This window comes from Saccostrea echinata, unplaced genomic scaffold (assembly GCF_033153115.1).
Source record: "Saccostrea echinata isolate AGI-Se365-2 ecotype Australia unplaced genomic scaffold, CSIRO_AGI_Sech_v1 ptg000012l, whole genome shotgun sequence".
Taxonomy (NCBI): Eukaryota; Metazoa; Mollusca; class Bivalvia; order Ostreida; family Ostreidae; genus Saccostrea; species Saccostrea echinata.
In genome coordinates, this window is record NW_026889761.1 from 13778338 (window position 1) to 13795281 (window position 16944).

General features: G+C 33.3%; 1 protein-coding gene and 1 pseudogene across 1 annotated transcript; one reads left to right on the forward strand and one right to left on the reverse strand.

Annotated features, from left to right (window-relative positions):
- Positions 1-1403: 1403 nt before the first annotated feature.
- Positions 1404-7329, reverse strand: LOC133185030 (proprotein convertase subtilisin/kexin type 5-like; annotated as a pseudogene).
- A 2041-nt stretch (positions 7330-9370) lies between these two features.
- LOC133185031 (uncharacterized) lies at positions 9371-16509 on the forward strand. The gene is made up of 7 exons (XM_061320094.1): positions 9371-9394; positions 10186-10510; positions 10877-10909; positions 11017-11168; positions 12110-12382; positions 12497-12601; positions 16318-16509. Exons 1-7 carry the CDS (start codon positions 9371-9373, stop codon positions 16507-16509), a joined length of 1104 nt encoding a protein of 367 aa, XP_061176078.1.
- The last annotated feature ends 435 nt before the right edge of the window (positions 16510-16944 follow it).

Sequence of the window (16944 nt, forward strand, 5' to 3'; positions counted from 1 at the left end):
CTTACCTAAAATATCATATTGAAGTGTGATATGACTCTTTTATCGTCAATAGGTGAGGAAGAGACAGTTTGAAAAGTACATCAACAATTTGTTATTTTATACAAAATGGAGTGTTTTATAGAAAGTTGTTATATTGGGTTTTATGCAGAATGAAATATGGAGATAACGAACAGTATTCAAGCTCAAAGTCCATTTAGACAATACAAGTCGGGAGCATAGCAAACACGGACCTCCAAAAACATCAGAGGTGGAATTAGGTGCCATGGAGGAGTGAGCATCCCCTGCCGACCAGTCACACGCGCCAAGTGCTCCTTGTCATGATCGGGAAATCGGAAAAATCCGTCGACATTTCAGTGTGCAAATAATGGCCTAACAAACGTCAGTCAGAAGTTGACTTAATGATAAGTTGTATTTGCTCACAAGGTCATTTTATCGGCCATAAAACTCGCGAAATGATGACTTCAAACAAAACTGTTGATATCCTGTTTTATCAACTTGTTTGTCAATAGTTTGCCTCGTTTTAGAAATTGTTCATACGTAGAGCATGCTCTTGCGTATCGAATCAACTTAAAGACATAAACCCCATATGCAGGTGATGGGGGTATATTGCTTCATAAGTAAGGGAAGCTGACGATTGAAAAATTGAGGTAATCACGTTTATCATAAAGCTTTGTTGTTAGAAAGAGTTTCCTTCAGTTAAATATTCAGATATGAAACAGATGTGTCAGACTCTGTGATATCTATTATTTCAAGCTTACTGAAATATATCGAGTCGACATATGAATGGAAGTAACTATTGTTAATTGATAATACGTCGCCGATATATCTAAATGTCGAGATGAAGGCTACAGCAAGTTTTTTCTTCTTTTCATGTAGACGTTTTTTTAAATAAATTCTGCTTCATATGAATACAAAAATAGGTCTGCTAACAAGGAGGCGCAATTGGTACCCATGGGAATTCCAACAGATTGTTGAAAGACTTGATCTCCAAAAACTACATTGATATCGTCAATTAGAAACTCAATCATCTTTTTAATATCAACTTTATAGTGCTTGCGTGTACAGTCAGAATGCTTTTAACAAAATTATTTTGCAAATGACCAATGACAAGGTAAGTATATTTACGAGTTCCATTTTTATTGAAAAAGCAGGTTATAATCTTTACGCCGGAATAACTATAAGTCCTATTACTATAAGAAAAATTTAAAAAATAATGAAAGGTAACATTAAATTTCATGCACTCCCATAAGTAATTTATTTTCTATCACATTTGGCTGTCTTTCGTCGTCTTTGGAGGTAACTTTAACTGCTCTCCCACCATGGATCAAGCTTTTAAAATCACCGTCTTCGTTCGGAGGACTTTTTTTTCATTTTCTATCAAATTATGAATAATATTTCCGTTTTGGGAGAAACCTGTAAAATCATTCTCCTCGATTGGTTGTCTTCCAAAGTCTTCGATTATGCTTTTTGCTTCAGTTTCGTTCTCAGTTAAACTGGTGAATTCATTTTGTCCATTTATTCTATCAGACTTTTGTTGCGTATTCTGAAACAACAACGTATTTATCACAAGAAATGGATTAAAGATCTTCTTTATATCGAAGTTTGTATTTAAAAATTAAGGCTTTGCTGCATCATAACTGTAATTATATTAATATACTGTATGAAAATTCGATTTAAATATAAGAATGATATTCATTTTTTTAAATAAACAAATGCCTCTCTGTCTTTCTTTAGACTTACCATATAAGTTTCTTCATCTTACACGACACCATCTTAAAAATTGATGTAACAAGGCCAATGAAAATTACGGAACATATAACGATTGGTAAAATAAACTGGGTCGTATATCTACACTGACTTTCCTTGAATTTCACAGACCCTGATGGACATTGCGGAACGCATTTTCCATTATGAATAGCGTTATCCTTTTCTCCAAAGAAACTGATGCACTCCTCTGCAACAATGCAATTAGAGCTATTAATAACCGTAAAAAATGGACAATGTGGTAAACACTCTCGAAAAACAGTAATCCCAAAAGTCTTCCACAAATACGGAGCTGTCTCTGGACAAGTCTGGACACATGTCTTGTTTAGAATGAACATATCATTTGGACAAGAATATATACAGTTCGTCCCATTCAAATACATTCCAGGAGAACATCCATGTTTACAAACGTTACCCTTAACTGTGTATTCGATGAGTGAATGGTCTGTGCATTTTTCATGAAGCATACAAATTTCATCAATTATGATTCTGTCGTTTGGACATTTTTTTCCACAACAATTACTCCTGAAATCGAACGTACTCTCCTGATTACGTGTTTGTACAGAGGTATCCGTTGGAAATTGGATAATATAATCGAGTGTTGTTGTTACAAGAGCTTACACACGTTCCATTTTCAATAAATTGTTTCCTAGGTGGACATTTGCCTTCGCATTTATTGGGATAAGATAAAACAAGATTCTTTGGACATTTCTGGATACATTCTCTTGTAATGACATTAATAATTTGGTGTGAAGATGGACATACCTTAACGCAATCTCTTTTGTAAGCAAGCAGTCCTTTTGGGCAAACGTCGAAACATTATCCATTGAAAAGATATGTGTTGTTGAAACATTCTTTGACTCAACACTTTTGGGTTGGCGTTTTACTGTTGGATATATATTTAAGAGAATGTGAAGAGGGACATGTCTTCACACATGAATTTTGAAATACATACGTTTCTTCAACACAAAGGGACACACAAAAATTCCCATGCTGGTACATGTCAGTACAGTTCATCGTACACTCTTTAGTAGAGTTATTTACCAGTTTTCTGTTCCTCGGACATGTTTTAACACATTCATTACGGTCGGTGAAAAAACCATCTGGGCATTCATTAAAGCAAACTTTATTAGGTTTGAATTCAAAAGTAGTTACTGGACAAGCATCAACGCATGAATATTGAACATGCTTGGTAAAAGCATTCTTTGTATAATTCCAAGAATGGGAGTCCGGGCACTCTGAGACACACCTGTTTTGAAACTGAAACGTTCTGTCTGGACAAATTGGAACACAAGTCCTGTTATATGAGTACGTTTTGTTTGGACAAACATTTGCACATTTTTGAAGTGGTGGTATTTTGTATTGATAAGACAGGGGGCATTCATATAGACATTTTTTTCCATAGTGCTTTGGGACATTTATTAACACATCTATCGTCAAAGATATATAAATTCATCGGACATGATGCCAAGCAGTAGAAGCTGGTTTCCATCTTGTAGCCGTAGTATCGAGCTCTGACCTTGGTTGTATTTGAATAATAGTAAGGCAATAATGAGTTACTACATTTGCTTACACATGTTGAATTTCATTGATATTTTGCAGCATCTGGACATTTATCAACACATATGTCATTGAAAGACAAATGTTGACAGTTTCGATCGCAAACGTAAAATGAATGACTTTTTTCAGCAAATTTTTTTTGATACTGGACAGTGCTTTAGACAAATATTGTTGAAAAGAAACATAGAATCTGTGGGACATGTTGATGTCCAAACATTTGTATCATTAACAAAGTATGCTGGACACGACTTAACGCAAATAGTCTCCTTCTTATAGAAAAGTTCTTCTTGCTTTGTTAAATAAAAAGGTAGATCCGTAGAACATTTATTTACACAAGATTTGAGTGATTTATATTTAGCACTAGATGGACAAAAATCAACACATTGTTGCTGATAATTTAGATTCGGGCATATTTGAACACATTCATAATACAAATCGGGTTGATATGATTGCCCAGTTAAGGTAAAACTGTTTTTTTGATGTGCCAATTGGAAAGGAAGATAATCTGGACATTCTGAGTGACATGTCTGATTGTACGTGTACAAATATGGTTCTGGGCAACAGTCATAACAGATGTCTGTATCGTTAAAGAGAAAGTAACCCGAGGGACAGGATGGAATGCACTCTGTCTGTTTTATAATGTGGACTGGTTTATCTTCAGCGCACGTCTGTGTACAGTTTCCGTTGAGTGAAAACGGAGATGAGCCAGGACACACCGCCATACATGTAGAATTAAAAATGCTGTAATTATTCCCACATTCACTAACACATGCAACGACAGACTTATTGAGTTGAACGTCATCCCGAAATTTCAATTTAGAAGAATAAAGAAAAGGATGTGTTGATGGACAGCTAGAATAGCAAGTTCCATTGTATAAAACAGTTGATGATGGACATCTTGATATGCACTGATTTCTATATCGCACTAGATTATGGCAATCGTCCGTACACATTAACATTTCATTGAATTTAGAGACATGAAGGAACACGTATTTGTGACTAGATGAACACGCCTCCCAACAAGTGTTGTTAAATAGATATTGTTCATCGGAACTGCACGAGAGTTCACAAGTAAAATTATTCTTAACGGTGTGTAATGGGCATTGTTTTAAGCACCAAGTGAAGAAAGGTGTATTCATCTCGTAATTGTAAGAATCGGGACATTTTGAAAAGCATGTTTTCCTTACAAAATAGCAATCATCGTCACAGTTAAGAGTTTCTACGAAATTGGCATCTTTGGGACACTGTGCAATACATGATGTGTTGAAGTCAAAAGTATAATATGGACACATCTTCACACATTCTAGCTTGTAGCAGAACTTTTCGCAAGAACCGACCGGACAAAAAGACATCTCATTTCTTGTAACGCATATTTTTGCAAAGCCATTATATATTGAAATTTTGAATGGAGGGCACTGATCAACACATTCTCCATTGTTTATGTATTTTGAAGTAGGACATCTTGCAACATATACTTTTCTGCCATGAACGGTAGCTTTAAGAAACCCGGTTTGACCATCACTTTGCAGAATTTGCTGAAAAAGATTTTTAAAAAATGCAGATATCCCAATAATCTACCTTTCTTTGAAAAAGCCATGACGGATTAATAAAGTAAATGACATATTACGATGAATTAATGCATTTATTATCCACACATAGAAAACGAGAATATAAGTGTAATTTAACTAATTTTTTTTCTTCAAATATACAGAATGGAATATGGAGATAACGAATAGTAATCAAGCTCAAAATGTCATTAAAACAATACAAATTTGGAGCAGAGCAAACACGGACCTCATCAGAGGTGAGATCAGGTATCATGGAGGAGTAAGCATCTCCTGTCGACCGGTCACACTAGCCGTGTGCTCCTTGTCAAGATCGGGCAAAAGGAAAAAGTCCGTAGACAATCAATGTGTAAATAATGGCCTAAACGTCAGTTAGCATTCGATTTAATTATAGGTTGTATTTGCTAACAAGGGCATTTTATCGACCATAGAACTGTGAACTTCAAACGACACCGTTCATATCCTTGTTTCATCAACTTGTTTGTCAATAGCTTGCCTGGTTTTTGAAATTTTTCGTGATAAGGGTATCTTGCTATATAAATAAGGGAAATTGACGATTGGAGTTTTGTTATTAGGTTACAATTAAAGTTTTTTCTAGTAAGATATCCAAATATGAAACAGATGTGTCAAACTCTGTGGTATTTTTTATTTCAAGTTCACTGAGATACATCGAGTCGACATATGAATTGAAGTAACTATTGCTAATTGATAATACATCGTCGATGTATCGAAATGTCGAGTTGAAGACTACAGAAAGTGTTTCTTCTTTTCTTGTAGAAGTTTTTGAATATATTTTGCTTCATATTAACTTAAGAATAGGTGTGCTAATAAAGGGCCGCAATGGTACGTATGGGAATTTCGACAGATTGTTGGAAGACTTGATCTCCAAACACTACCTAGATACTGTCAATCAGAAACTCAAGCATCTTTTTAATCTCAACTTCGGAGTATTTGTGTGTACAATCAGAATGTTTCAAAATAATTTTGCAAATGACCAATGACAATGTAAGTAATTTTACAAGTTCCATTTTTATTTAAAAAGCAGCTGTTTTTTATGTCAAAAAGTCTGGGAATGGTTGTATAAAGTGTTGAAAAGTTGAAAAGTTTTGATGTTACTGATTTCAAATTTTCTAACAGTTCATTGGAGTTTTTAAGTATCCACATCTGATTTACACCACTTCTCGAATATATTGTTGTACAGTACTCTTGAAGTTTCTCCTTCACTGCCGTTAGTATTTTAGTGAGGAGTAAAGAAAGAGACGTGGTAGAGCATTTACTGGAACCCTTTGAAAAAAATTATGCACTTTGAAAATGTTTTTCAAAGTGCATTAAATCTGGGACAAAATCAACGCACTTTGAAATTTTTTTTTTCAAAGTGCGTTAATAATATAGTGATTGCATCAACATTTTTTTTTATTTGACACAAGTCGTGCACATTCTTTTTAAAAACTTTGAAAATGGCGTTAATGTGGTCGATATTAACGCACTTTGAAAAGATTTTTTTTTTTTCAAAATGCATTAACTTTTTTTCCAAATTTAACGCAATTTGAAAAGATTGTTCAAAGCGAGTAATTTTTCGGTGTAACAAAACCCGCTATGTATCTTTGTAAGGATTTTTATGCAGATGTATACACAGCTATTGAGTTAAATCCCAATGTATGGTTTATGATGCTGGGTCAGAGACTATGTATGAGCATAGATTACCTGTTTTATATGGAAATAAAGCCCTTAAAATATTTTTGAAAAATCAAATTATTTTTGAGGAAAGAGTTCATAAAAAATCATACATTCACACTCTCAACTCTCTCTCTCTCTCTATATATATATATATATGTGTGTGTTGCTGCGGGGCTAGTTTGAATTTGAATGAATGATGTTGCAGGTCTAGTTTGAGATAGTATCATAAGAAAAAGCCTAAAATAGAAATATGACAGAATCTTTAAACCTAAGAGGAAAAGTAACAAATGAATTGCTTTAACGTAAAGTTCCTTAAGGGTGACTAGTTTGTGTATATAATCATAGCTTGTTTAATCTTTCTATTCAGAATAAGAATGTTGTCGAATTGTTTGGTGCGAATGACCATCACTTGTTTGTTTATATGAAATAATGAAGAATAAATGATATACATAAAATTAAACACAAAATTAAAAGTACATTTAAAATTTTAGGGTTTTGGATGAAGAAATATAAGTTTTAAATTCAAATCAAAATGAAAGTCAGTTGGGATAAATGCTAGGAACAGAGATAGGATTCTTCAGCAGCCGAAACATAATTTTATTTCTGCCTCTTATTTATATAGGTAAGATATATACTTGCGTATTTTGTATTAAACTTTTAAATATTCAAATGGTTGATTTATTTTGTGCGTTAAGCTATTACATAATGTTTATGATATTGAAATTTGTTTATCTAACTAAGTATCTAACTTCACCTTTTTCATTATTAATATAATGTAAATCATATACGGTACCAATTTTGATGCACCAGATGCGCATTTCAACAAATTATGTCCCTTCAGTGATGCTGAAGCCGAAACGTTTGAAATCCAAAATATTTAAAAAAAAAAAAAAGAATTGTAAGAGCTGAAAAAGGTGCCAAAGACTAGAGCCAAATACGTCGAAGGATCAGAGCTATGCATGAGGGAGATAATCCTTAATTTTGAAATGAATTTCTAAATTTTACCACAGCAATTAAATATATATCTGCATTTTCAAGCTTGTACCGACGTACTAGATTACTGGGTTGTAGCGACCCTCGGGGACTAGCAGTCCACCAGCAGAGGCCTCGACCCCGGGGTCATAATGTAAATCATAATCGGTACCAATTTAATGCACCAGATGCGCATTTCCACAAATTCTGTCTCTTCAGTGATGCTCCAGCCGAAACGTTTGAAATCCAAAATATTTAAATAAAAAAGACTTGGAAGAGCTGAAAAAAGGTGCCAAAGACTGGAGTCAAATACGTCGAAGGATCAGAGCTATGTATGCGGGAGATAATCCTTAATTTTCAAATAAATTTCTAAATTTTACCACAGCAATCAAATATATATCCAATATATTAAATGTATTAAATATACATAATTCGAATGGTTGATTTATTTTGTGCGTTAACCCATTAAATAATGTTCATGATATTGAAATCTGTGTATCTAACTTAGTATCTAACTTCACCTTTTTCATTATTAATATAATTTATGATGAACTGTTTAAGGAGGGATTCTTTTTATATTTCTAGTATTTAAAAATCAATGAAATTCTCACAGAATCTAGAAGACAATATCACTAAGAGATGGTATTAGTTAGATTAAATTTGACCGTTTTATATTAGAGGTAAGGTCAGGTCAAGGTCATTACCTTTTCCCTGGATATTAAGAATAAAAAAAATACTGTTGCCAGTCATGCGATGCCTTCTTCTATTTCAAAACATTAAATATTTTTCTTTTTGTATAAAGAGATATTACCATAGAGTGTCTATAAGATGATATTACCAAATTGACATAAATAATTTAACTAAAATGGATATTGCCTAATCCGAATTTTCTCTATTTTTCTTAATTTTTTAGGATATTTAAGTTATTTTTATATGCTTCCTATATTTAAATTTTTCTTATTTTCACATATGGTAAAGTTGTCACATAAAGACACAAAACGATATAAAAACAAAAAGTTTGATCGTTTGCTAAGAGAGAAAAACACTTTTTATGGATTTTTGGCTCAAATCTGTACTTAGATTGGAAGCTTTTAAAAGCTAACATAATTGTAGTTTGTTTGTAAAATCATATTTATTTGATATATTTTAAAAGTTTAGTCCCTTATTATTGATTTAACTTACATCTAAAAATTTCTTCAAGTCTTTGATTGTGTAAAAATTTTAACTAAATTCATTGTTCTATAATAATTTTGAGAGGCAGAAAGGAAGATATTTTCATACGCCACCATTCCCCCAAAAATATAGTCCCTGCTAGATTTCAAACTAAGTTTACCATTTCTATTTAAAGTTGTATAATTGTGACGAAGAAAGAAAAATATGATCTTTTAAATCTCTTACATTTAAATATATAAAAGATATAAGCAAATATAAAATGAATATTTCATCTAGTCAGAAACCAGACAAGAATCCCTCCTTAATAGAAACAAGCTTTTGTATCTATCTCTCGTTTCATATTTGGATATTTTATTAGAAAAAGTAATCTAAAAGTAATCTAACAATCTAACAACAAAGCTTTATGCTAAACGTGATGACTTTAACTTTTCAATCGTCAAATTCCTTTACTTATGCAGGAATATACCCTTATCACCTGCATACGGGGTTTATATCTCTCAATTGATTCGATACGCTAGAGCATGCTCACGTATGAACAATTTCTTAAACAAGGCTCAACTATACTTCGTCAGCAAACTTTTGAAAATATTTGGCAGCCCCTGGGTTTAAGTCAGTTGTGGGGCGATTTTTGATATCTGAAAAATATCCGCGGAAGAAGTATGGATGTGGAATCTTCAGCTAAGGTTTGCTGAGATAGGTAACGATAATTTACCACTCTTACTGGTATTTAGTCCTTCGGCTTTTTAGGGGAGGTATATATATCATTTATATTTACATGCACTTAGATATGGGTGAACAAATTTTGAAGTATAGACAATTTTCTGTCAAATGATAAAGCTATTTATTTTTCTGAAGAAATTTTATTTCAACATATATTTAAATAAAACAGAATAAGAAACAGCATATTTTTCTTACCTGAAAGAGTAAAACTAGAAATACAGGAAGCAGGTTGGTTTGTTTCATTGTCCTTTCTACTTTCTGTTTATTTTATAGGAATAGCCTTATGGCGAGATGAGAAATGCCTTTTTTCTGAAAATGGTTCTATTGTATAGTTATACAGTACCGATCCAAGATAGAAAACCGAATTTTTACAGTTCAATGCATATTTTTAATGAACAGTTATTAAATGTCTACTTCTAATCAATGCACATGTTATTGACAGAAAACTTCAAATCATTGCCCTGTTTCGCAATTCTAGATAATGTTACATGTACTACAATATTTACATTACTGGGAAAGAAAAAATAAACGTTTTTGGTGTGTATGCAGAGTTTAATTTTTTTTTTTCACTTGAAACAAACTTTTCATAAGATTAGCAAATACCATTGCAAATATGAATCGTCTTTAAATTTAATTTTTTAAACTTACATTGATGTTTTTTTAAATCCAGGCTTTCAATAGAGAAGAGATTGTCAAATGGAGAGAAACAGAGTGTGTATTCACCACCTATTCTGAAATATTTATGCAAAATTAGATATCATGGCGGAAAATATTGACTTTCAAATGTGTGAAATTGAAACAAATTGACGAGAACATCCAATACGAGATGGAAAAAAGTGTGAAAGTATTATTAGTCTTAAGTCCAGACTTTCTGAATAGCCATTGGTGTGACATGGAGGCTAGATTAGCTGTTCAAATGTCATTCGACCAGAAGTTTAGTTTGAGAATAATTCCTTTGATATTACATGGCTTAGATACTGACAACGATTTACCACCATTCTTGAAACCGTATGTGTGCATTAATGCCAGAAAAGAGAGCGATGTATCTGCAAAAATACATGAAGCATACTATCATTCAGGTAAGCTATCTTGTTATGAAGTACTGTAATATCACTTATTTTTGAGAGGTTAAATTTTTATGGTTTGGGGAATTCGATTTCGTGATTGACGGAGTGTTGTATACAAACATGTGACTAAATATTTTGAAATTTAAAACAAATATCATTTCGTAGAGGGCATGGATTTTTTTTGGACTTCATACCACGAAAACACTAAAATTAAACCAATGAAAATAAATTATTTTACAATGTTTAATAGTTACTACATTTTATATCAGAGTTCATTAAATTTTATTTAATGAAATATTTAATTACTACACTGACATATCATTGCATGGAGAAGCTTAAATTTTCGAAATATTCCTAATATCTTCAAATAATTTGTAGGAGTTGTAGATGCTGTCCATCAGGCTGAATTAGGTGAGTCGTTTTTAAATTTAGAGAATCAAAAAGATAATTGGTTAAAGTCTTTTTCCGATACATGGCATATGAAATATAACAACCAAAAAAATTCATTTCATTAATAGAATCCAGATTTGTTGAGGATAATAGAAATCAGAATGGGGCTCCACTGATAGAGTTGGAAGGAAAATTGAAGACCTCTGCATGCTTTAACGCCTCCCATTTTGAATTTCCAGAGTTAACAGAATCAGACTACCGTACATTAAATTCAGTGCAGGTCTCTCTTTCTCTGTCTCTTTATTTATTTATTACAGATGTTTATAAAGTGAACCTGGGCCATCCTTAAATTGTTGTTTTGGAATTGCCGCCTGTTGGTATTTAGATCCAGCAGGGAGGGAATTATTTTTTGTTTTAATTGAAGTTTAATTAAATAGACCCTTATCACCTGCATACGGAGTTTATACCTCTCAGTTGATTTGATACGCTAGAGCATGCTCTACGTATGAACAATTTATACAACGAGGTAAGTTATTGACAAACAAGTTGATGAAACAAGAATATCAGCAGTCTCGTTTAAAGTCATCATTTTGTACGTTTTATGGTAGGTACAATGACCTTGTCAGCAAAAACAATCCTTCACTAAGTCAAATGCTGACTGACTTTTTTTCATAGTAATTGTCAGGTCATTATTTACACATTGAATTGTCGACGGATTTTTCCGTTATTTCCTGATTATGACAAGGAGCACTGGTCGGCAGGGGATGCTCACTCCTCCATGACACCCGATCTCACATCTGATGTCTTAGAGGTTCGTGTTTGCTCTGCTCCTATTTTGTAATGCTTGAATGGACTAGTGATCTTGAATACTGCAAAGTTATCATCCATCAACCAAGAACCCAGTTTTTGCTCAGATCGAACGCTAATTAAATGTTTGGGTGGTGCATGTTATAACAGCCAAGAATTGATTGAATAAAAAATTATTCTTATACTTGGTTAATAAAATTTTTCCAAGATTGGTAATTTTAATGAGGCGGGAGGCAATTCCAAACAACAAACTGATTTTACTTTGGCCTTGTTCAGTGGTTGATATAATTATAGAAATCATTTAATGTTGTTTCACTGGAGAACTGGAAAAAAATCTTTTGCCAAGTAACTTCAAATTAAAATTTTAAAGCACATTTCTAATGTAAGTTAGATAGTAATGATTTTTTATTACAGGTTCAGAAACAGTTGGAACATATTCTTGATTTTGCAAATGCATCTTTTTTCTTGAGGAATTACAGGATATTTAAAAATGGCATGTTCCAGTGCGGAGTAACTGCACTGTTAAGTCTTTCGGTGACATTTCTTTACATTTCTATCGGACTTCTAGACACGTTTTTGAACAGAAATGTAAACGACATGTGGAATGTACATGTTACACCTGGAATTGTTTTCGGATTCTTCTCCTTTCCATTGACACTGTTTATAGTTCGAAAAGTCCGTAAGAAGGTGAGAATATAATTTTTCCAAACCTTGATCTATGATTAATGCCTTATTCAATTAAAAAATTAGAAAAGGGGTTATAACTATTTTTATCATATCTTTACGAATTTTTTTCCCCAGCTGATTGAGTTCCTTCGCAAGAATATGTGGGATAAGAGCTTAGAACACTTTGACAACAGTAAGTGTTTGGTACTGCTGGATGTAACAGACTTGGGAATTCCAAAGGTAATCTCATCTTCGACTTGTCAATCAATCTAATTAAAATCGGACTTTTAGATCCGCGCCATACAAACTGTACACAAAGTGTGAAGGGAATGGATCTAAGAAGTCTGATTTTAATTAGACTGACTTGTCAATAAACAGAATCACATATTATCTTTATTACTTTAAGCTAATTTTTTCTCTATTAACTGCCATTTATTGGTTTTAATATATGTAACCCGGTTAACCGGGTACTCGATCGAACGTCCGAGTATCGAATATTAAAAATGGTACTCGGTTACTCGGATGTGTATTTTTTCTTGTTTTAAAGTACATACTTGTAGAAAAAACTTATCAAAAAATTAACTTGAATATGCATACGGTAATTAGTGTGCCGTCAACTACACCTGTAAAACACCCGTTATCACCTGTGGCTTTGTATATACAGTAATTAGTGACCAATCACCTGGTACACAGTTGTCACCTATTGTGGTCCTTAATTTTTGGATGGCTTCAATGATTATTTTCAGTGAACATCGTTTACGTATGGTCTATTATCTTTCAATCATTTTTAAATTATTTAGTTAATAAACGGCAGTGAAATCGGACATGCATAGAAATGACGCTACCCACTTCAAAAGTGAAGAAATATTTAGAAATAACTAAAGATTAAAAAAAAATAATGAAAGTCCGTTTGCAAGTAAGTAAAGGGGGGGTGGGGGGTGGGGGTGGGCAACCAACATTTGAAATAATATTAAACTAGCGATCCCAACAACGTCCGTTCCTTCTCTTTCGAGCAGATTGTCCTCCTTCTACGTTCATCAAATAGATCCTATACAAGAACTGTAAAGCATTTGTAATTCTTGATGTATTATTTGGGTCTTTTGTGTTTATTTGATAAATAAATTTAGTACCAAAAAATCATTTTCGTTGGACTTAATGTTTATATACATTGATAAAACAGCTTTGGGGTTTAACAAAGCTTAACGGGGTTCAAGAAAATTAACACACTTGTATCTACATTTTTACCGACTATACGGGTACTCGATCGGAAAAACGTCCGAGTAACCGATTATCAAAAATTGTCCGAATTGACATCCCTAATACACGCACACACACACACACACACACACACACACACACACAGATATATATATATATATATATATATATATATATATATATATATATATATATATATATATATATATATATATATATATATATATATATATATATATATATATATATATATATAAATTTTCGCTTATCCCATGGAATTTTACATTTATTCTCAACCTTTGAGGCATTTTAATCTAAGCATGTTGGATGTTTAAAATCGTGGGTGACAATAGCTGCAGATCTATAGCTCGCTGGTCTGAAAAAATTGGGATGGATGACCAGAGAGCTACAATTACGTGCGAACCATTGTAAAAAGTGTGTATTTTTCGCGCACAAAAAGTGCACTGCTTCTCCATTTACTTCTCTGTGTTTTTCAAACTCAAATCTCAAAATATCACTAAACGTGTCTTTTACTATTTCCACAAACAAGAAAAGATTCTTAAAACCGTTGTAAATAGCCTTCCGTGGCCTGAAATTGAGACCATTGAAAATTTCGCCAATATACTGCCATTTTGAGTGACAAGATAATTTGGTCCAACGTTTCGTGCGCGTCTCCATATGAGTGAAATATTCTCGAGAGGGACGTTAAACAACAAACGTACAAACGCTTCGTGCAGATGTCAGCTACGAGAGTAGTTGTTAGAATTCTAAGGAATTTTTCGAAATCGAGCTATATGAGTTAAGAATTTGGAGAAATTAATCCAGAACCCAGAGCAACTTTTTGTGTGCAAGAAATGTACTGTTTTTCTATGGTGGCACTGTAGCTCTCCTGTCTGTCAATGTTTTTTTGGTCGGGGAGCTACAGTCTTGCAGTTAGTGTAGTAAATGATACAAAAATAATGTTCGTTTTCTTATTCTTCTCTATATAAAAGCGATACGATATGATATAAAAGCATGCCAGGTGCGTAAACCTTGCCTTTTCACGTCAGTAATTTAAAGCTCAAACAGGAAAATTAACTGCTTCTTTTAAAGCTTAGTATTTTCATTTTTTTGGTTATGGAAGATGAGAGAGACAAATAATGAAATAGTGAATGAGAGATAAAAGTATTTTTTTTTAAAAAAAAAAAAAACTATTTTAGGAGTACACAAGCATCCTGCTGTCCAAGAGAAATCGTATAAACAAAGAATGTACTGCTTTTGTAAGTAATTCATATTTTGTTTTTAGCTCACCTGAGCCGAAGGCTCAAGTGAGCTTTTCTGATCAAAATTTGTCCGTTGTCTGTCGTCGTCGGCGGCGTCGTCTGCGTCGTTGTTGTCGTAAACTTTTCACATTTTCATCTTCTTCTCCAGAACTACTGGGCCAATTTCAATCAAACTTGGCACAAAGTATCCTTGGGTTAAGGGGTTTCAAGTTTGTTCAAATGAAGTGCCACACCCTCCTTCAAGGGGAGATAATTACGAAATAGCAAAAAATTAATGGCATTATTGAAAAATCTTCTTCTCAAGAACCAGTGGGCCAGGTAAGATGAAACTTATGTGGAATTATTGTCAGGTAGTGTAAAATCAAGTTTGTACAAATCATGACCCCCGGGGATAGGGTGGGGCCACAATGGACAATCAAAGTTTTACATAGGAATATATAGGAAAAATCTTCAAAAATCTTCTTCTCAAGAACAGCAAAGCTAAGATTGGTCATATTTATTTGGAAGCATCCTCAGGTGGTGTAGATTCAAGTTTGTACAAGTCATGACCCCTGGGGGTAGGGTGGGGCCACATTGGACGATCAAAGTTTTACATTGGAATATATAGGAAAAATCTTCAAAAATCTTCTTCTCAAGAACAGCAAAGCTATGATTGGTCATATTTATGTGGAAGCATCCTCAGGTGGTGTAGATTCAAGTTTATTCAAATCATGACCCCCAGGGGTAGGGTGGGGCCAAAATGGACGATCAATGTTCAACATAGGTGTATATAGGAAAAATCTTCAAAATCTTCTTCTCAAGAACAGCAAAACTATGATTGGTCATATTTATGTAGAAGCATCCTCAGGTGGTGTAGATTCAAGTTGTTCAAATTATGACCCCCAGGGGTAGGGTGGGGCCACAATGAACGATCAAAGTTTTACATAGGAATATATAGGAAAAATCTTCAAAAATCTTCTTCTCAAGAACAGCAAAGCTATGATTGGTCATATTTATGTGGAAGCATCCTCAGGTGGTGTAGATTCAAGTTTATTCAAATCATGACCCCCGGGGGTAGGGTGGGGCAACAATGTATGATCAAAGTTTTACATAGGAATATATAGGAAAAATCTTTAAAAATCTCAAGAACAGCAAAGCCACGGTTTGTCATATTTATACGGAAGCATCCTCAGATAGTGTAGATTCAAGCTTGTTCAAATCATGACCCCCCCCCCCCCCACTCCCTTTTTAGGGGTAGGTTGGGCTACTTATGCATTTATGCTTTTCAATACTAAACTGATTTTTCCTTTTTTCCTAGCCACAGTGCTCAGGTGAGCGATCTGGCCCTTGGGCCTCTTGTTTGTATTTGTTGTTTTTTGGGGTTTTTGTTTTTTTTAAACAAAGTGCATGAGGTGAATTTTAAATAAGATAAGATCATGAAAGTGAAAGAAGTAAAGAGTCAAATAGAGTAAAAATTTTAACATATTCTGATTATAGTTTATGGACAAGGCAAAGAAAATGATTCTTAAAAGACTTCAGGAATGGAATGAACGAGGACGCTTAGTGAACTGGTATTCCTTAGAGAGCGAAGCATATAACAGACACAATACTTGGTTGAGAAAAGCATGTGTGTGTCAAGTATTAGAGAGAGACGTCAAACCTCGTTTGGATGATGTCGTGGAAGTTTAAATTTAACAAAATTTGATATCAAATATTTTAAGATTTCAATATGCTTCTTTTTGAAATTGTCCTTTGAATTGTGCGGTATTTGGAGAAGTATTTTGAAATCATTGAACTGAATGGACACTCAACTAATTTATTTTTGTGTAAATTAATTTTTTTTCATTAATGGTCGATATATTTGGAAGATAAGGAAAGACATTTTGGCTTCTATTTCCAAAATGAATGAAATTTTATCAATCTATCAAGAAAGTTCTCATTGATCACAAAAGTAGCCCGATATAAGTGTTGCTTATTTCCAAAATGTCACAGTATTAGTATTTACAGAATAGTCGACACAATGTCCATTACATTTCTTGCAATTTTTGTTCTCAATTAGATTTGTGTATATTGGAATCACATATTCAGTTGATAAAGGCGTAAATGCAGTCGTGTAATTAAATG